The 21319-nt window shown below is 46.7% G+C and overlaps 1 protein-coding gene across 3 annotated transcripts in view; it reads right to left on the bottom strand.

Moving 5' to 3' along the window:
* AUTS2 (activator of transcription and developmental regulator AUTS2) overlaps positions 1-21319 on the bottom strand; it is a 760670-nt gene that overhangs the window by 11759 nt on the left and 727592 nt on the right. Inside the window, exons 7-14 of one of the 3 annotated variants that reach the window (XM_056506763.1) lie at positions 16845-17373; positions 15152-15405; positions 13283-13524; positions 12849-12893; positions 8097-8192; positions 6005-6076; positions 4392-4421; positions 2872-2943 (exon numbers count right to left, since the gene is read on the bottom strand). In XM_056506763.1, the coding sequence (XP_056362738.1) occupies positions 2872-2943; positions 4392-4421; positions 6005-6076; positions 8097-8192; positions 12849-12893; positions 13283-13524; positions 15152-15405; positions 16845-17373 (1340 nt within the window). The remainder of the gene's footprint in view (positions 1-2871; positions 2944-4391; positions 4422-6004; positions 6077-8096; positions 8193-12848; positions 12894-13282; positions 13525-15151; positions 15406-16844; positions 17374-21319) is intronic. The other 2 variants (XM_056506765.1, XM_056506764.1) reach the window with 2 other exon arrangements.

The raw sequence follows: 21319 nt of genomic DNA, 5'->3' as shown, positions 1-21319 counted from the left end.
GAAGAAAACCAAATTCCCAATTACCTGTGCTGCCAGAACTCCCTAAATGCAGATTGCTGATTAATTGTGCAGGGCAGCTGAAAGGATTTATAAATGGGTAACATGGAACCAGAGATCTTAACAGCAGTTCTGGAGCAGGCTATGCTTTATAAATCAGTATTTAATACTGTGCCAGCCCTGAGTACAGACTATTACAATGATATAAATATGCATATTAAAAAGTTATGATCAAATTAATGTGCATGCCTCATAGCTGTTTTTCAAGTGATAGAAACTTGTCTGTGTAGTCATAGGAACAAAAAAAAAAACAAAAAAAAAACCAAAAAAAAAAAAACAAAAAAAAAACAAAAAAAAACAAGAAATAAAAAGGGAAATAAAGGCATTATCTATGTCTGGAAATAATGGCCTGGAAGAACACTGAAATTGCAAAGGTGGCCAAGTCAAGGTCATGTCTTTTAAGGAAGTAACACTGAAGTGCTTTAATAGTTAAAAGGAGTTCAGAAAATACAATACAAATGCCTCAGTTGAAGCCTGTGTGCCAGATTTTTATGCTGTGAACTCTTTTTATTCTTTTTTAACAACCAAGTTATAAACCCCTGACAGGCATTACTCAGAATAGCAAAAGCTGGCTGAAGCTTTAATTGCAGCCATATGAATGGTGCTCTAAATAATGAACAAATCCTCTGTCTGAAGAGGAACAGGAATACCATGGACATGTTAAAAGATTTCTGAATGTGTTGGTTTACCTTAAAATAGTACCAGGGAAATGGTCAGATTTCTTTTCTCCCCAGCTGCTGTTCAGGAGAGCAGCCCCTCAAATGCCAATCCTGCCTAATGTATTTCCAGAAAATGTGTAACACCTGAGCGTGGTGCCCACAAAAATCAATGTAAATGTCTGTGCTGCTCTTAGATCAGGCTGTAAGGCCTTTCCTAAAGGAGAAAGGCCCAATTATGGAGCATAAATCCTCTCCTGAGCAGGGGGCAGTACAAGGAGGGTGGAAATGTGCTGTGCCCTGAGCTGCTGTGCAGCCCTGTTGAATCCCTGGGGTGTGCAGAGGTTACCCAGGTCTTGCTGCAGAGGCACAGCCAGCCAAACAGCATCTTCAGCCACATGCAATTTTTCCTGAGGTCAGGAAGGTTGTGTTTTAAAGTTTCCCATTGTGCCTGCCCCTTCAGTGACTACTGCTGCCCTCTGCAAGCAATTACTAGGCCAGATCATTACTGGCAGCAGTCCTGTGGCACTGCATGCAAACTGGAAATCAACCCATCAGATTCCCTGCTCTGTGGTCAGGCAGCACCTTCAGCTTGTGCAGAAGAAAAGGCACCTTCCCAACCATGGGAGTGAGAGCAAGGAGGAGAAATTGTCCTGTGTGAGCCCTCAGGCACAGATTCACCTTTGTGGTCACAGAGGGAGGGGGATCATGGTTCCTGTGTAGCCAGGGACACCCCAACTCTCCTTACTGACCACAGACTTCTCAATTATTCTTGAAAATATCATCATGCACAGCCTCAAAAACTCGAGCAACATCCTTTCATGTGCTTCTGGGCTTTATTCTTGGTTTTTCTGTTTGGTTTTTTTTTTTTTTTTTTTTTAACGTAAGATAGAAAAGTATTAGGTAAAAGAAATGGCTACATGAAAATGGCATTTATGGTGAGTTATAAATATACTGGTTTGACCTCTCTCTGAATATCAAATCAAGGAAGATTCAAAGGACATAGATAGCATGGGAATAATAATTTCATTTCAAGAAAATACCTTTTCAATAAAATAAAAAAAAAGGACATATAACTCTCTAGGTCTATAATCTTGTCTTTTTTAATAATGGGAAGATGAATGAAGATCACTAGCAGGGGAAACATAAGGAAGCAGAGAAGAGAGATATGTCTACTGCAGCAAATTAACCTGTCAACCTTGTTTAAAAGGGTTATTTTTAAACTCTATTAGCTGCAGGTTTTCATAGCTGTTCAACATCTTCATATTCTTATAGCACTACCCTACACAATTCAAGTGCATACACAGACTGCAAAGTGCTAAGGATTCCCTGGTAATTTTAATTTCTAACACAAGCTACTGATTCCTGAAGTATGAGCAGTGAAGAACAGCAACCATTCTTGACTTACTGAAAAACTTTAGGAGCAACACAAGATCTTTAAGTGATGAGTACAGTGAAAACCATGAAGGGAAAGAAACTTTCCCAGAGTCCAAGTGCAATGGAAATTCATTTATAGTAAGAATGGAAAACTGCCCATGGAAAACTTCATCCTTGAAGTCTCAGAGCTTGAAAAATAAGACAGGACTTCCATCCCCTAACCTTCAGTGCAGTGAGGCAGTGTCTGATAACACAACATGCCCTGAGGGGCTGTGCCTGCCTGGGCAGCCCTGACACATCCAGGTGCCACCCTCCAGCCATGTGGGGCTGTGAAGGAAGGCTGAGGGGAGCCTGTGCAGCCACACTGGGTAAAGCATCCTAGGGACAGGAGAAATCTTCCTGAGCTCTCTCCTGCCCCTGAACATTAATAAGAGGAAGTGGATACACAGTGCCTAGTGTCTCCAGAAAAAAATCCCACTTGATACATCAGTGTCCTCAGCCATAAACAAACAAACAAACAAACAAATAAAAAAAAGCCACCTTGTAGCTCACCTCCACTTCACCCCTCCTACCTACAAAGCTGTAGCTATTACACAGGACCTGCTGTCCTGGCTCCAGCACATGCCAGACACTCTGCTGGACTCTCAGAAACGAGGCTTCTGCTCAATGCTGTGTATGTTACTTTAGCAAGGCACTGGCCATGGCACAGAAGTGCCCAGCCTTGATCTCTGAGCTCTGCTCTGTGCCCTTCACCCCCAGCCCAGGCTGCCCAGGCACTGACCTTGACTTTCTGTTGGTGATGGTAGATCTGCCAGGCGATGTGAACGTGCATAGCACACCACTTGCCAGGTTTCTGCAAAAACAAGACATGAATCAGTAACTTTCAAAAACCTGTGATGTTTATTTTATTTCTAGAATAAAATAGACCCTGAGCCCTGTCTGGTTTGGTCTGGGGGATCCCCATGCCATGACTCCTGAAAGCAAAGGCTTCCCTCTCCATCCTCCTGGAAAACCAGAAATGGAAAGACCTGTCCCTTGCTAGGGAATTTATCTGGCTATCCATGAATGCTGCAGTTGGACACACTCCTGTAACCCTCTGATGCCACTGGCTGAGAGTGCAGCTTGTGCTGCTGGAAGCTGTGTCCCAGCCAGCAGCTGCCCTGCACAGCTGGACTGTTCACAGCTGCACACTCAGGTCATTTCCACAAATGCTACGATTGGCATTTCCACCAAAAGATGAAAATGGAAGTGGTTTAAAAGGTCACTCTGGTTTTCAAAATTCATCTGACTCCCTCATGTAATTGCTGGCCTGCCCCTCCAAGACTTCAGCTCATAAATCTACTGAAAACACTGGAGGTCACTCAGTTCACTCTGGGGAGGGTGTTTGCATCCCCCCGTCCCCCTGAGTCACAGGCAGGAGAGAGGGAGGCAAGAACCAAAGTGCCTGTTAGGCTCCTGTTGAGTTTGTATTCCTGTCTGAAAAACTCTCATTTGAGAGATACTTTCTCCAATTTTGTTACTCAGGGGTCTGTAGTTACTTACACAAGTAATGACTCCTACAGATGTAAAAATTATCACAGGAATTCAAGAGTATCCTTAAGCCAACTGTGAATTAAATGTTTCACAAACTATGGCACATGGTCTGCCTTCTATTTCTAGCTATGTATCAACCAATAATTAAATAATAAAAAATAAATTCTGTCTCACATACATGCTACCCTAAACTCAAGCCTTTTGCTAATTTGTAAAAAATGGCTGTGCTAGTGATTTAGTAAGTTCACTAACTCACAACCTAGCTTGAATATGCTCAAAAATTAACAAAAACCCGTTTTGGATGAGTGATGGACTGGATCTTTAGATCCTTATTTCTGAAATATTTTTTGTTTGAAGTGGATTGTCTGTCTACAGTGGACAGTGAGATACCTGGGTGGGACACACTACACTGAACAACACTGAAAACAGTAAAATAATAAAGCAAACTCCTTCAGAATGCAGAGAAATAACAGGGAATCACTGCCAGGATCTCAAGGTTTTGCCTCAGGAAACCACAATGGAAGGATCACCAATATTTAACCTCAGGTATTCATGTGAGGGGTTGCATGAGAAGAGCAAAACTTCCAACTGTGAAACTCTGCCTTGTCCTTGAGCGATCAGGAGCTGCAGGAGTGCTCATAATCTCCCCAAAAGCAGGGCACAACTGCCCAGGTGACACTTGGCAGCTCTCATTTGGAATTATTCTGTGCTGCAACCTGGTGGGACTGAGCTGAGCTTGACAAACAGGAGCAGAGGAAGATTTCTTACCCTCAACATGGGCCTGAACGGATCTGTCAACTGTGAAGAAGAAATGACAGCTTGGTTACACGCCTGTCACTCAAACAATTGCTCTAATTAACAAATCTGTATTGCTTCATTAAGAGATGAAATTAAAATGTTAGAATTTTACTTTCAAATGAAGCCCTTTTGGATAATAATTAGTCCTGAGCCTCCATCTTCGTGCTGTCCCCTCCCCCTGGCTGAGGCACCTGAGTGGTGACAAGCAGCTCCACCAGGCTCACACAGAGCTCTGGCCCCTGGCAGCAGCAGCAATTTGTTGATTTAATGCTGCAGAAATGGCTGGTTAACTGCACTGATGGAGGCACAGATCTGTCCTTTGGGCAAACTCCTGCTCTCATCTTTCAGAGCTCCTCAGCTTATGGCAAGGCTGGATAATGACTGGGCTGGATCCCAAGGAGGGCTGGGATGGCTGGAATGGGGGTCAGTGTGCCCACCACCAAGGTCATGGCCTTGTGCCTCACTGCTGCCCGAGCTCTTCTCTGGCATAAACAGGCTTTGCCTTAATTATTTTCACACTGAAACAGATGTTGGCAAACAGAGCCCATATAAAACCCCGATTTTCTCATTTTTATCTTTGATGTGGCCTGTTGGGGTTTATTTTGGAATAGATAATTTTCTTATTCCCCTTTTTTGGCTCATATTTCATCAATAAATGCTGGGAAATAATTCCATTTATTGGGTAGTGCTCATTTGTTTTGGATTTTCTGTTTTGAAATGCAATACTAAAGGAGATTTATAGGTGCAGAAGGTACTTAGCAGACGCAGTGATGGCACAATGCATCATCTTGAAATAATCGAAACTCACTCCCAGTTGAAAGGAAACATAAAGTTAAATGACTTCCTGATGGGAGGCTCTGGTTATCTCTGCACTTAGATAAACAAACAGAAATGTGGTTCCTTTTGGTGTAAAGCTCAACCTCAGCTCCACTGCTGAGCAACCCAAAGTACTGGAACTTGGCCAACACAAAGACAGCAGCTCTGCAAGTTCAGCCATGCCACAACTCGGGGTTTTAGGGAGAGCTCCTCAGTGCTCTTGTCTGAGAGGTCTGCTAAAAATATTTGAGTGTGAAATTCCTCATGGAAATAATGGCCATGAATTCAAACACACCAAACAACCCTTGGGCAGAGGGAAAAAGTGCTGAGGCAATAAATGCTGTTCACATCTGCTGGAACTCAGAAATCCAGAGGCACCAAGTGATCAATAAAGTGCATCCGTATTTCACTGGGGCAATCAATGCTACAGTAACTCAGGGAATAGCTGTCATTACCCACATTAAAAACAATTACAGACTACAAACACAAATCTTGGGGAGGTTTGTACATTCTCTACATTGAAATGGACTTTTATGCCTTTACCTCTGGGCCTGGGGGAGATAGCTGCCAGCAAGGACAGAGCTCTGCCATTGCAGGGGCTGTTTTAAATGTTCCCACAGAACTCCTGCAGCCCTCCCTGATGAAACAGCTCAGCCAGCTTTGGTTTTAGGGTGTTAATTTGGACATGCTGAAGATGGCAGTTCTAGCATTCAAGGTTTTCAGGAGGAACAGATCTACTTGAGAAAAAGAAAACACTTTTTACCGACCCGTGGATCTTTCTGTAGAAGGGTATGTGGGACCGTTCCAGGTCTGGCTGCAACATCAATAGGATTGGAAGTCTGGAAATTCCACAAGGAGAGACAACATTAATGAGCTGCAAAACAGTAACAATGCCTACAAGCAACAGAATGTGCAAAATCATAGTTCTTTATCATTACATTCTCTAAGCAATGGAGATATTTCATAAAGGAAAGGAGAACCATTATAATCCAGACAGGAATATGAGTATTATTATTTCCATATCCACACTTCAATTGTCCACCAACTTCCCATTACTTTAATCAAAACCACTGCAAGAACAGTGACTGTTTAAACTGGGAAATCTTCTAATGTGAAAATGGAAATCTTCTAATGTGTCCCTGGTTAGGGACACATTCATGACACAGCATCAGAAGCAGCATTTGGAGGACCCAGCCCCTGCTCTGCTGATTATCAGTGATGCATTCAGCACACAGAGCATCACTGCACAAAGACCTCAACTCTATCCATGAGGACTGCCACAATATGGACATCAGGAAAACATCCAGTTGGAAAAAATTGAAGCCCTTCCCATTATTTGAATGTAAATAGTCAGTTAATAAAATGCAGTTTTGTGGAAAAGAAAAACCAAACCCAAACAAAAAACAACAAAAAACAACCCAACCCCCCTACATTTAGCTAGAGCTTGTTCCTATGTCAAAATGAAGAAAATAGAAATCAGCTCCAGCATAACTAACAATTAAATAAGAGAGCTGTTAACAGTCTGATTACCATACAGACAGTGAAGAATCCCACTAATGAACTGCAATTTACATATTCAGTCATTACAGTGGATGGGCCAATTTAAGGAAGAAGGTGTCTCCTCTGCAGAAATTCCACTCCTGATTTCAGTCTTTAGCTGCAAAGACTACAGACTGACTTCCTCCCACTGATAAATAAAGAGTGACTCCATGAAAACACAAGAGAAAAGCCCTGAACTCTCCACGTTTCTCTCCCCCAGCTGTCACCCATGAGGAGAGGTAATACAGTGTTCTGCACCATGCTGGAGCTGGGAGGTAATTATGAAAATGAGTAAACAATAATGAGCACCATTTCTTAAAATCCTGATTATTACATGACCTTTCATTAATGCACACTATCTCAGAACTAATTATACTGCTTCTAATGTTAACTATGTCATTATATAAATATTTAAAAAAAAAAGTTTTTAGATGCATCTGAACCTAATGAGAAGTAACTTCTCTTTGTGGTAAATTTGGAAAAAGGCAATTGTCACTTGTGGAATGAAGCTGTAAGTCAGAGCTCAGCTGGGTGAACCCCCTGCTAACCCCAGCCTGCCCTGGCTCCCGGGGTGCATCTGAGCAGCACCAGGTAATTCCTGTTTGTCTTGGGTTGATGTGGCCAGAAATGTGAATTCTGTCCCACCTGCTGCAGCCGGGTGGGGCAGTGCCCCTGATCTCCTGGCACACATTATCTGCTCATGGGCCATCTTTAAACCAGCTGGGCAATCATCTTTATCTTCCCACAGCCCATCCTCCCTCCAGGAGATATCATCTGCTGCTGGCCCAGTGAGTCCCAGGGCATGACTGATAAAATTCCATCATCCCACTGGGAGATGCTCCAGCCAGGGGAGCAGCCAAGCCTTTCCTACCCAGATAAAAACTGACATTTTGGACACCAAGGCACCTTCTTTCCACTGGATTCCAGAGGAAAGCCAGACCTTTGCACATCATCCCTGGAGCTTCAGAGGGAACTGCACCTTCTCCAGGAGCACTGCTCCAGCTGAACCACATCTGCCACTGCAGGAGGATGCAGCCACCATTGAATGGGACTGTGCCAACACCCTGACTGACTGACGGGTGTCAGCTTGGATTCTGACTCTGGCAGGGTTTGGGATTGTTCTGTGTAATACTGCATTTCTATTTTAATTTTCCTGGTAAAGAACTGTTATTCCTAATTCTCATATCTTTGCCTGAGAGCCCTTTAATTTCAAAATTACAATAATAATTTGGAGGGAAGGGGTTTACATTCTCCATTTCAAAGAGAAGCTTCTGCCTTTATTGGCAGACACCTGTTCTCCAAACCAGGATAGTGTCTTACCTTGGGTTGGAAAGCTCCCTGCAGCGAGCCAAAGGGGCCGGTGGGAGGGATCATGGGAGGAATACCTGATACAGCTGGAGGATAGGAGTGAAACAGCTGCAACAGAAAGAGAAGAACATCAGCACTGGGTCACCACCAGCACAGGCAGCTGAGGAAGACATAGAGAGCATTCCTGCAGAATAGTAGGAAAATGTTACATGGAGAAAACTGAGAAGCATTGAAGTGATCTCATTGCAACAATGTTAGTTAAAGCAGTTCGATGGGATGTTCACAGATGTCATGAGGTTTAGAGCTTAAAAGCAGTTCCAAAATCAGACAGCCAGTGACCTGTACCTGCCTTGGGCCAGCAGAGCGTAAGGGAGATGTTTGCTCCTCAATTATTAATTTTAAATTCGAGAGAGGTTTTAAATGGTTTTAGTCTATGATTCGTTTTAAGAGAAAAGGCAGAATCCTGAGCTGAATTAGACTCAGAAATCTCCTGTTTAAGTGGAAAAAACCCTTATGAGTTCTAGGATATTGTATCATTAAAACTCCATTAGTAGGTTGGGATTTAAATGGTATCTGTAGGAAATGAGGAAAATATGCACAATTCTTAGTTCATTAGCCTGTCTGAGAGGATATCCTGCCACATCTAATATTAGCAGACAGACAATCTGATTTGTTAAAGATTAGTATTTAAACAAAATGTTAAGGCAGAACCTCCCAGAAATGTATGGGAGTTTTTTTATAAATAGAGACTGCTCAGCACAAAAACGTGCCCATCTCCACTGGCCTCCCTGACCCCAGTGCTCTGTCCTAAGGGAATCTGGGAAAAAAGGAGAGGCTGCTCTATGCTAATGCACACAAACACAAGGGAAACAAGCAGGTGAATTAAACAAATAAATTGTTCCCTGTGAGGGTGGGCAGGGCTGGCACAGGGTGCCCAGAGCAGCTGTGGCTGCCCCTGGATCCCTGGCAGTGCCCAAGGCCAGGCTGGGCAGGGCTGGGAGCAGCCTGGGATAGGGGTGGAAGAGATCGTTTTTAACATCCCTTCCAGACCAACCCACTCTATGATTCCAGGATAAACCAGCACAATCCCAATCTGCCCTTGTATCTGTGCTCTGCTGGTGAACCTTTGGGTCTTGCTGTGACAAACTCTCTCAATTCTATGAAAATGCTGCTACCACACACCAAACTGCTTCCTGGCAGGAGTCAGGGATTCAGAGCATCACACTCCAAACCAATTCTCAGCATGAAACCTCTGGATTTCAGAGAGGATGGATCAAAGAGGGGATGGATCTAAGAGAGGATGGACGTAGGAAGGGATGGATCCAGGAAGGGATGGATCTAGGAAGGGATGGATCAAGGAAGGGATGGATCCAGGAAGGGATGGATCTAGGAAGGGATGGATCTAGGAAGGGATGGATCAAGGAGAGGATGGATCTAGGAAGGGATGGATCTAGGAAGGAATGGATCTAGGAGGGGATGGATCAAGGAGAGGATGGATCTAGGAGGGGATGGATCAAGCAGGGGATGGATCTAGGAGGGGATGGATCAAGGAGAGGATGGATCAAGGAGGGAATGGATCCAGGAAGGGATGGATCCAGGAAGGAATGGATCTAGGAGGGGATGGATCAAGGAGAGGATGGATCTAGGAGGGGATGGATCAAGCAGGGGATGGATCTAGGAGGGGATGGATCAAGGAGAGGATGGATCTAGGAAGGGATGGATCAAGGAGGGGATGGATCCAGGAAGGAATGGATCTAGGAAGGGATGGATCAAGGAGGGGATGGATCCAGGAAGGGATGGATCTAGGAAGGGATGGATCTAAGAGAGGATAGATCTAGGAAGGGATAGATCAAGCAGGGGATGGATCAAGGAGGGGATGGATCTAAGAGAGGATGGACCTAGGAAGGGATGGATCAAGGAGAGGACAGATCTAGGAAAGGACGGCTGCCAGCTCCACTGGAATTGCCACCCAAAAACCTTAAAGGGTTCTCTGGCTGAGACCAATTCCTCTCTGACCATGGCTGAGCAAAGTTAAACTACTGTGTGCTACTTTTAAGATCAAAATAAATGAGTTAATGACCAATTGAACAGAAGCAGGACTGGGCAAAGTCAAAGACTGGACATGAGGGGTGGGAAAACACTGAGCAAATGCCACCACAGAGTAAATCAGTACCACAAAGTTGTGATGGATTTGGATATGCCAGGCATACACGTGTGCTTTTCTTCATCATTTTTCCTTCCACTAGCTTATCTTAAAAGGTCATTTATTAATATTGTATTTACTGAAAGCTGAGAAAACATTTCAGAGGTATCAGAAGATTTTCTCCTTTTAAAAGCCTGGTATTGAGCCTCCATTCATGCTGTTGTTTTTAATTCTATTTAATTTGGACCTACTCCATCCAATGGTGCAGAAAACATTTTGAGATTAGTTGATACTGCAGACATTTGAGAAACCATTAAGAGACATTTGTCCTCATTTACAATAACTTTTAATGGGTAAAATGTGCTTTGAATTCCCCAGTGACTTCTGTCTTTAATTCTCTGTGTAATGGACTAATTCTAAGTGATGGGAAAAGATGTAATAGTTTATATTCTATTGGCTATGACTAATAATAAGAAATTCTTCCCTCAGTTTTATAACAAGTGGTAAGTTAATTAAATGTGACCTTTCCTCAAGGTCAGAATTATTAATAAAATAGAAATAGTTTATCTCCATGATTAATTTGTGTCAGTTAAATTCCTCCAGCTTTCCAAATCCACCTTTCATAGTCAAGTGCTTCCTTCTTCCCAAGTATTCCTTCTCTTTTGAGCAGCAGTCTTCCCTTCCAGCTCTCCCTGGAAACATGCAGTGACCACAGCTTCCCTTGGCCAGGTGTATGTGATGCTAAACTAGACCTGGCAGCAGCTGCAGGTAAAAGCAAAGCCTCACTGTGCTAAAAGAGAAGAAATAACACTGATTTACAACTCAACATTAGCTTCTATGTGAGCTGCACTCCCTGTTCCAAAGTAGATGGATTTTAAGCCTCAAACAGACCCTGTTCTCCTACAAAGTGCACCCACACTCACTGCCAACTTTAAGGTATCTGAGTTCCAGATGTGGATCTACAGTGGAAGCAGCTGTCCCTGGGAACAGCTCTGTGGAAGTGCCACATTCTGACAGTATTTGTATTTCTCCTGCCCTGTGAGTGTGCCCCTGCCCAGTTAAGGGGCAGCTCCCATTCCCTGAGCCCTGACCAGTCCCAGGGGTGGGACCAGGGGACACCCAGCTGGCCTGGCCTGGCTGGGGTCACAGTCAGTCTGTTACCTGACACCGTGGGCATCCCCTGGGAGCAGCTGCTCAGTGTCCCACAGTGACCTTGGGGCAGCCCCTTCCCAAGGACAAACCTTTCCCAGGGAAGGCAGGAGGGACCAGATCTGTGCCTTGGCCCAGCACAGCTCCCTGGATAAGGGAGCACAGCTGGAGCTTTCCTGACCTTAAAGGGGGTGAGGCCATAATCTCTGCAATCCAGGTAACTCCCAGATTTCCAAGAGATTATTTGACTGAAGAGCAGGTACAGCTTCCTATCCTAGACTACCAACTTCTGTGCTTGATTTGTCTAAAATCCATGTCCTATCTCCCAGTTCTGTGTTCCTGCTGGGATCCACAGGCCACACTGATGATAATTTATCTCCTGAACCCATGTGAAGCTCAGCAAATCACAGTGAAATTTAACACTGGTGCAGGTGAGCAGCAATGCCCTCTGGAGTGGAAGTGACAATGTCTGCCCAGTGCTCTGGAGCTCTGAGCCTGCAAACACTGAGTCCCAGCTACTGAAATGAGGTGCCAGACAAGGACAGGACTGCTCAGGGGCAGGACAGGCTGTGAGCAGGGTTGTGTTTAATCCAGACACCACTGTCTTAACCAGTTTTTTTTGCCCAGTTCCACTTCTAAGCAAAACCAACACATAAAGCCAAATGCTCTGCAGATTTCTGAGTGCTGATGCAGTACTCCTTCTCTCATCAAAATATTGCTCTTGGATTAAGAAACTCTTGCCAGACACCTGTCTCTGCTAATAGGAGGAAGAAAATACAACCCAGAGTTCAGCAGCAAATCAATCAGTGGATCCAAACCCTTAGGAGCAGAAGCTTTACACTGAACTAGAATTTTAAAAATCAGTTCATCTTGATAGGTAACATTTTTGGTAGCTTAGGTAAACATATCTAGTGCATAGCTGGATTCATGTTGCTGTCATCAAACAGAGCTTTCAAAACATAACAAGCCCAGTGGATCAGATGAGCCTTTGAAATCTGAATAGTAAGACAGGTTTTCAGATTTTATCAAACAAAATATGATAGATTGGGAAAACTATTAGATTATCTGTCCCTGAAGGATTTGTCTGATAGTTTGTCAGTTCATTTCGAGTTCCTTAGCAAAAATATCAGCCCAAGGGTTTCTGGCACAACTGAAACACTGTGATGGAATCACTGCTCTCTCCTGCTTCATGGAACAGTCAGCTCTTGTGTCTCATCTTTTCACATCAAACCTGGCTCCAAATGGTGTGTGAGCAAGAGATCTTTTGATTGGAAAAGCTGATACTGCATCTTTATCAGAAACAAGCACCATGAATGCAAGCCTTCAAAAGCCAAAGCAACCAAGGACGATAATGGTAAATCCTGGAGTGATGATTAGGGAGAGATTTGACACTGTGCCATTGATTGAGTGGTGAGCCCAACCCACCACAGAAAAGCAGTGAAGTCAGTTGGAAACAGAGCAATAAAACTCACACTGTGACGGTAGAAGGGGTCAACTTTTGTAGGATATTTGTCAAACTGCAAAGGGATCAAAGCACAAACTAGTTACTTTATATTTCCTTGCATCACTTCTGTTGGCAAAATAGAAGACAACTCCTCTTTTATTCAACAGCCAACAGAGAGGAAAAAATATGCAGAAAATTAATTTCTAATGAAACTGTTTGGGATTTTTGCTTTCTTCTAAGTAAATCAAGATCTTTTTGGGACAGGACAAAGGAGGAGGCCCCAGAGCAAACACTCCAATCAGGACTGGCCAGAGCCTCATCCCTCAGTCCTGTGCTGCCACCTGAACCTCACATCTTGCCTCTCCTGCCCAGACACCCCTGGGCAGCACAGCAGCCCTTCCCCACAAATTCTCCACAATACTTTTGTAACAAAGAATAGAGTTGTGCTCTACTTATCCTCACATTTCTGCCTGGGGTACGCACCATGGGCGGTGCTGGCGTCGGCATGATGGCAGTGGGAGGGATGGCGTGGGGGAAGGGCGTGAAGGTGTGCTGGTGGGTGTGTTGGTGTGTGTGCTGGTGCTGGTGCTGGTGCTGGTGGAACTCTGTCCTCAGGTAGGGCGGCGGGCCCAGCGAGGCCCCGCGGTCGGCGCTCTGCGAGGCCAGGAAGCGCGTGTTCAGCTCCTGGCGCAGCAGGTCTTGTTCTGGAACACAAGCACAGGGCACGGCGTTAAGGGCTTGGAAAGAGCCTGGGGATCATCAGAGTTACAGCGTTAATGGGCTTGGAAAGAGCCTGGGGATCATCAGAGTCACAGTGTTAAAGGCGCTTGGAAGGAGCCTGGGGATCATCAGAGTCAGTGTTAAGGACTTGGGAAAGACTTGGAGATTATCACAGAGTCACAGCATTAATGGCCTTGGGAAAGGCTTTGGAGATCACCACAGAGTCACAGCATTGACAGGCTTGGAGATCATGGAGCCCAATCTAGGACCCAACACCACCTTGTCACCAAGACCATGGCACTCAATGCCACATCCAGTCTTTTCCTCCAGGGACAGTGACTCCACCACCTTCCCAGGCAGCCCATTCCAATTCCTCATCATTCCTTCTGTGGAGAAATTTTTCTTAATGTCCAGCCTAAACTTCCCTGGTTCAGCTTAGGGCTGTGTCCTCTCATCCTGTCACTGTTTCCTAGGAGGAGAGCCTGACCCCACCCTGGCTGCACCCTCCTGGCAGGGAGTGTAGAGAGTGATGAGGTCTCCCCTGAGCCTCCTTTAGGACAAACAGCCCCAGCTCCCTCAGCTGCTCCTCACAGGACTCACACCCCTCACCAGTCTTGCTGCCCTTCTCTGGACATGCTCCAGCAACTCAATGTCCATCCTAAATTGGGAGGCCCAGAACTGGACACAGCACTCAAGGTGCAGCCTCACCAGTGCAGAGGAAAACAAACAATAAAACAACATACACCCCTCTTCCCCCTGAGCTCTGGGGCTTTTCCAGGCCTTGAGCCATTTCCTTTGCTGTCTGTGGTAGCCATACTTCATTTAAAATGTCCATGACACAGTACAGGGTAAGAAAGCTCCCTCAGGTCTTCCCTTGGATCCCAAAGGCCTGAGACATTACAAACTCTGCATTTCCCCTCTCACCAAGCCTGTTCTCACATTCCTCTGAGCATTTATGGCCATGGACACAGCCCTAAATAGGTGAGGGTCAACAAACAAGCTGGAATGAGCAAACAAGTGGCTGCTGCTCACATGAGCACCCTGGTGCATGGACACAAAATGATGTTAAACAAATGCTCCATTTTCTTCCCCTCAGTGACCTGGGGAGGCCCTGGCACAGGGTGTTCAGAGCAGCTGTGGCTGCCCCTGGATCCCTGGCAGTGTCCAATGCCAGCTTGGACAGGGCTGGGAGCAGCTGGGACAGTGGAAGGTGTCCCTGCCATGGCAGGGGTGGCACTGGATGGGCTTTAAGGTCCTTCCAACCCAAACCTTCTGAACACACCTGAGCTCAACACTGCTGTGAGATCAGCCAGCACAGACCCTCTCTGCAGCCAGGGAAGCTCTGCTGGGCACAGACCACATCTACATGACGACCTTTGCTGTGGGGATCACAGATTCTGTGTGGGCACATCATGAACTCTGCTGTTTTTACTGTGGGTTGAACAAAACAAACCTGGGAAAACCACAGCCTCCCAAAAGCAGTCACTCCCAGGATAGAAGGAAAGTCCCAGGCTATGTCTAGGTGTTTACTTGGCTTTGCTCAGCACCAAGAACCCTCCCCAAAAGGCCCAAACCCCAGTTAGAGTCTGGTGCCCCACAGGCAGCTCTTACCTGAGTAGGTGCTACCAGCTGGGTGTCCTGGAACCTGCAGCGTCCCTGACGTCAGCGGGGGTGGCGGGGGCAGAGCCGTGGGAGGGGCAAACATATTGGGGTGGTGTGGGTGTGCGGGGGGCTGCAGGGAGGGAGGGAAGCTGTGCAGGGGGCTGTGGCTGGCCAGGGACAGCGGGAACGGCGACGCCGACGCGTGGTGCGAGATGTGCGGGGGAGGCGCCTGAGTCTTGGCGGGGGTGCTGCTCCTGCTGCTGCTGCCAACGAGAGGAGAGGCCATCAGGGCTCACACAGAGAGAGAGAAAAGCCCCAGCACACACACCAACACAAGCTCAGCAGCCCTCACATCCAACACAGCACGGGTGTAACTCGTGTCACAAATCCCAGTTACCATTCCCTGGGATACTCCTATCTCCAACACCTGCTGCACCTGCTCTGTTATCTTTTACCTCCTGAGCCATGCTCTCCCTTGCTGCAAGAGGCTGGGGTTGTCCCACAGCAGCACAGGGGTGACACACAAAGGAGTAATCAGCCCTGTGCATTCATTACTTAATTATCTTTCTACATGACTACTCCTGGTTCATGCTTTCAGGCAAATGAAGCTCAAAACCAGTGCATTAATAATTTTTTTTTTTTTTTTTTTTTTTTTTTTCTGTGAATTACTAAGATGAAAGACTGCACAAAATGTGAAATGAGGTTGAGAAGGCAACAACAGATTTGTGCTTATTGTACAGGTATTGCCTCTCTACCCCCACAATAAAATGAGATGAGTCAATAAATATTTGTGATTACACTGGTTGCAATTTTTCAGGTTTCATTTCCTGCTAATGAGTATTTAAAATACATTCATGGAAGGCTTAATTCTCCTTGTCTTTATTTCAAGTAACGACACGCTTCTATTGCAGTGACTTTTAAAGACCAGCAATACCAGCTTGGTTAAAAACAAATCCGGGTCTTAAACAACTCCCAGTCTTTAGTCAAACCATGAAGTGACCACAGTGCTGCTTCCCCAGGTGTTGAAGCTCACATCTGCCTGCTGGGTGCTTGGATTTTGAGAATGACAACACAGGTTAGAGTAGGGAAAACCTGAGGTCCCTGACTCAGAGGGACATCATAGGTTCTTGTGCCCATGGTGTTTGATCTCACTGCTCATCTTTGTTATCCACAGATAAAAGGTTGATCTCACTGTGGCCAGGTGAGAGAAAAACACTGAAGCCTGCAAGGTGCCAGCAGTGCAGGAGGACATGGAGCTGTGAAGTGCCTGGTGTGTGATTGCTGGTGCTGGGCTGTCACCAGCCTGATCCAGGACCTTGACTGAGGGCTCCTGGGCTCCCTGCCCTGGGGCATGGCAGTGCTTGGAGAAATCAGATACTGACAGGGATAGGAGGACAAAACTGACAGCCTGCAGGAGCTGGGCTTTTCTTCCCCTGATCTACACTGCGTGAAATTCCCTCCAAAAACCCAAGTATGGCACGGAAAAATATCCAAAGCAAATGAACTTAAAATACTCTGAGTTTACGGGATCACCGGGTACAGAGAGTGATCCTGGCTCATCTCAGGGGAGGAACTGAGGTTAAATGCACCAAGTGCCCTCTATTTCCCAGGGATGGGATGGGCTTTACCCAAATCTTCATCTAAATCTTCCTCAATTCCCCTCCAGGCTCAGAGCCAGACCCCTCTCCATGCACTCACTCACCTCAAGCTGTTGAGGCTCAAGCTGCTGCTGTTGTAGGCAGAGAGCGGCTGCGAGAGGCTCTGGGGATGGGGCTGCACTGCGGGCAGGGCCGGGTGTGCCGGGGGCAGCGGCGACTGCGGCCGCGGCGGGTGCGGGCCGGCCGGGGGCTGGCCGCAGGGCTGGCTGCAGGGCTGGCTGCAGGGCTGGCCACACGGCTGGCCACACGGCTGGCCGCAGGGCTGGCCGGCGGGAGGGCGGCCGGGCTCCTCGGGGGCTGAGGGCGCTGGCCCGGCTGGGGCGGGCGGGGCCGCGGGCTCCGGGCGCGGGGCGAGCGCGGGGCTGGGGCAGCGGCCCTCGGGCGGCGGCTCCAGCGGCGGCGGCGTCGCCTGAGGACGGGGGTCTTTAGGCACCACAGGCTCAAGTATTGGGTCTTTGCTGCTCTCCTGGCTCTTCTCCTGGCTCCTCTCTAGTCCTGATATTTTGGGGACAGCTGGGCCCCTAGCACCAGGGTTGTCATTGTCAGCAAGAGCGCCAACTCCCACCTCTTTATCTGCAACAACAACAGGGAGAGAAAATGGTTAAACGTGAGGCACACATGCCGACCCAAAGCACTGCCGGGCCACTTGCACTCCAGGCAGCTCCATTTTGTTTCCCTCAAAAACCATCCAGGCAAATGTGAAACTGAATCAAATCCATGTAACTCTCCTCAAAATAAAACAGGTGGCAGAGAGGACAGGCCCCGTTCAGCGCTGCTGCTCTCCATGGTTGTTCCTCATCATCGCTCCCTGAGGGAACGAACTCAGGGCCTGACGCCCTGAGCGAGCCAACACCTCGTGAGCTCTGTGCTTCTCATGGAATGGTTCAGGTTGGAAAAGATCTTTAAAACCACCAAGTTCAATCCCTCACCATGTCCCCAGGTACCACATCCACACATTTTTTTGAACACTTCCAGGGTTGTTGACAGAACGATTGCCCTGGACTGTGCCAGGGCCTGACTATCCTTTCCATGGGGAAATTCCTCCTGCTGTCCACCCTGAGCCTCCCTGCCCAGCCTGAGCCCGTTCCCTCTCCTCCTGTCCCTGTTCCCTGGAGCAGAGCCCGACCCCCCCGGCTGTCCCCTCCTGTCAGGGAGTTGTGCAGAGCCACAAGGTCCCTCCTGAGCCTCCTTTTCTCCAGGCTGAGCCCCTTTCCAGCTCCCTCAGCTGCTCCTGGGGCTCCAGACTCTTCCCCACGACACAAGATCTGAACTTTAAAATACACATTAGCAGCTTTTTTGGTTTGGCTGATCATGGAGTGACTTACTTTTATTTTCCCACTCTTTAATAATAATGAATATGATTATCATTTTAAACACTGTTATACTGGAGTTTTGCTCACCAGCTCCACAGCAATTTCCCCTTGGAACTGCTCCCCAAACCTTATGGCAGTGTGGATCTGATCCATGGCACCCCTTGGAACGAATCCAGGGGAATGCTGCTGACCCAAGACTGGGAAAGGTGCTGCCTTGCAGGTGGGGGATCAGGAACCCATTTAGGGCCATATTGCTCAACAATTTGGAACAGCTGGACTCACACCTTCAGCAACTACAGAAACACAGCCCAGGGGAAATGTGAGGTTTGAAGGGGCTTGGGACAAGCTTAGAATTAAAATAGCGTCCAGTGTTCTAAATAACCTTAAGGCAAGAAAACTATGCCTCCTTCTGCCAGTTTTAAGAGATTAAGTGACTAAATGCATAATGCAACAATACCCATTCAGAGAAAATTGTTGACAGCTTCTTTGTGCAAACCCCAAAGTAAAGGAGTGAAATTCAGAGGATGGGGAGTGAACTCTGCCAGCCCATGGCCTGGGCACACGTTTGCCAACCATCACATCCCTGGTGGCAGCCTGGCAGCCATGTGTCACAAACATGGCATCATTTGGGTTCAATTTCATTAACAGATCAAAAATAAACCACACCAGGTACCCACTCACTAAGTGTTTTACAGGCCCAGTGCAAAGGTGAACAGCCTGGTAAAGCAGAGGATTTTCATCATTTGTAGACAGGAGAAGGGGGAAAAGGGGATAAAGGGAGGCCAGAGGGAGGTAAAGAAAAGAAGGAAGGTACAAAGAGGAGGAAAAGGTAAACAGGCTAATTTGATGAGGATGTTCTTTAATCACTCCTGGAATACCTGTAACAGGCACGGAGGCTCCTCCACCAACTTGGATTGGATGGTTATGGGGGCAAGAGAGGGACTCCAGGGGGATAAAACAATCACTCTGCCATATGCCCAAGGTCCATCTCACTGCAATAAACTGCAGGTTCTAGGTAAAGGAAACTTTGCTTGCATTAACTTTTTGGATTAATCCTCTTTGATCAAACATTATTACAAGTTAGAGAGTGATCCACACATGTGTTAAGGCAGGTCCCCAAGGAGGAGAGAAATGAGCAACAGTTTGTTCAGGAATAGGTGGATCTATGTTCCCAGTCCTTTTGGGTGTAGGAATTACAAAGTTTTGGGCTCCTTAGGGTTTTTTACATAATGTCTTTGAGGATTCAGGCTTGTCACTAGCAATGCCCTACTACATGGCTCTAGCAGGTGGTCTGGAAATCCTGCAAAAGTGATACTTCCAAATCTACAAGGAACACCTTGCACTCAGTGCATTTATTAAATCCTTTCCTTTGGTATCTTTAGCCTCTCTCCTGTGTCACATGTATTCAGCACAGCTCAGTGCTGGGGATCTGCTCCTCCTCCCCAGGAGAAAAGGGCTGGAAATGCCACTGTCTCCTGGGTGTTTCCTGCTGCTGCTCACATCCCCACTGCACAGCCCCCCAGCACCATCCCTGTGAGTCTGCACTTGGAAGATGCTGCCTGCAGTAACACAAATGTTATTCCCAGTCTCCCACCAGCCATGCCCGTGGGTTCTGCCTCTCCTGTGTGACATCAGTGCACCCACACTGTGCCCCAGCCCAGCACACACAGTCCTGCCTCCTGATAACAATGATGTATAAATCAGAACCAGTTCTCCAGCCCACTGTATCTATTTGGGGAGGTGAAATCCCCCCTCAGTGATAAAAAACACCACAGGTTTCATGAGGAGGGCTGCAGTCTTCATCAAAAGCACTTCAAGGTCACACAGACAGGATTGCTTTTTTCCTACCCTGACTGGCTCAGTGCAAGAACTCTGGGGAAAAAACCCTTAGTGTCACTATGACACAGAAAACCCAACTTTCTGAGACTGTTTATCACCAAAGGAATTCATCAACCCCCAACAGCTAAGCAAGCACCAAGCTAACTTTATTTGCTGGCTGTCTCCACACTCTGCTTTGGATAGAGTGCAATCACTGCACAGGGATTCAGGAGAGCAGTGACTCTGATGTAACTTCCATGCTGACACAGGCTCCCCTTTTTCCACTGGCTTGACACTGCATCCACCAATAGCCAGTCTTCCACTGAAAAAGGAATAAAGCCAGAATTTGATACTGAGAACTGAGGAACATTCACATTTCCCAGACAGGAAATGCAGCTTTCACTATCTTCCATTTCTGTGCCTTTGATGTGCCTTAAATCTCAAATTCCTCTGTTTTTCACTCAAGCACACAAACTCAAGACACAGAACTCCAGTCCCCTCCACAAGACCATCACTGACTTGGCTCCATCACACCAGGGAGCAGCCAAGGCCACCCTGGGGACACCTGTAGAACCCAGAGAGACTCTGCACCTGGGAGAGCCAGCAAACACATCCCTCTGGAGACATGGACTTGTGTAATAAATACAGGCAATATGCAGCTTTCCATCACTGTCTCTCTTCCTAATGTGCAAACCACTAAAGTTTGACCTAAACTCTATGTCCTGACTCCTTTGTCCCATCTGGGTGGTCCCAAAGAGTTAAAGGTTGGCTAGGGGTGGCCAGTTGGGAACACCACAGCCACAGGAACAGCTCATCTGTTCTCCACTGACAAAAAAGGCCCTGTTGTAATTTGCCAGATGTGACATTCCCAGAGAATCATCAATGCAGAACCCTCTCATTGTGCCTGGCCAAGGTGTCTGCAGGTGAGTTCAGCATGTCTGGGAGCACCAAAGAGCACAGGAGGTGCCAAGAGCCAGCACAGGGTGTGCCATGGCCACCCCCAGCCCTGCCATCCCGAGTGTCCTGGGCATCCCTGACCTTGGGGAATGAAATTCCCTTACACAACATCCCTGCATGTCAAACTTACAGCAGCAGAACTTTTCTTCTAAGCATAAAATCATCCAACTTTTCCATGTCCAGGTGTGAGACAGCCAGTACTAAATATTTAGAGTTGAACCCAGAGCCAGCACTAAATATTCCAGTTTCTTGAGAGGAAAGTTTAGGATTAAGTTCAAAGTCCTTACTGCACAAGTGGGAAATTACAGGAGTTTTCAGTGTTTTGCAGCCTTATCTTTGGGACTGAGGATTCAGGCAACCAAAGAAATATTTTATAGCATCATTTAGTTTAAAAATAGTATTAATTTTCTTTCACTGCTTTGGTAAGTTGA

Source organism: Oenanthe melanoleuca, chromosome 19 (assembly GCF_029582105.1).
Source record: "Oenanthe melanoleuca isolate GR-GAL-2019-014 chromosome 19, OMel1.0, whole genome shotgun sequence".
NCBI lineage: Eukaryota > Metazoa > Chordata > Aves > Passeriformes > Muscicapidae > Oenanthe > Oenanthe melanoleuca.
The sequence above is the reverse complement of the archived record's forward strand: the minus strand, read 5'-3'. Positions and strand labels throughout refer to the sequence as shown.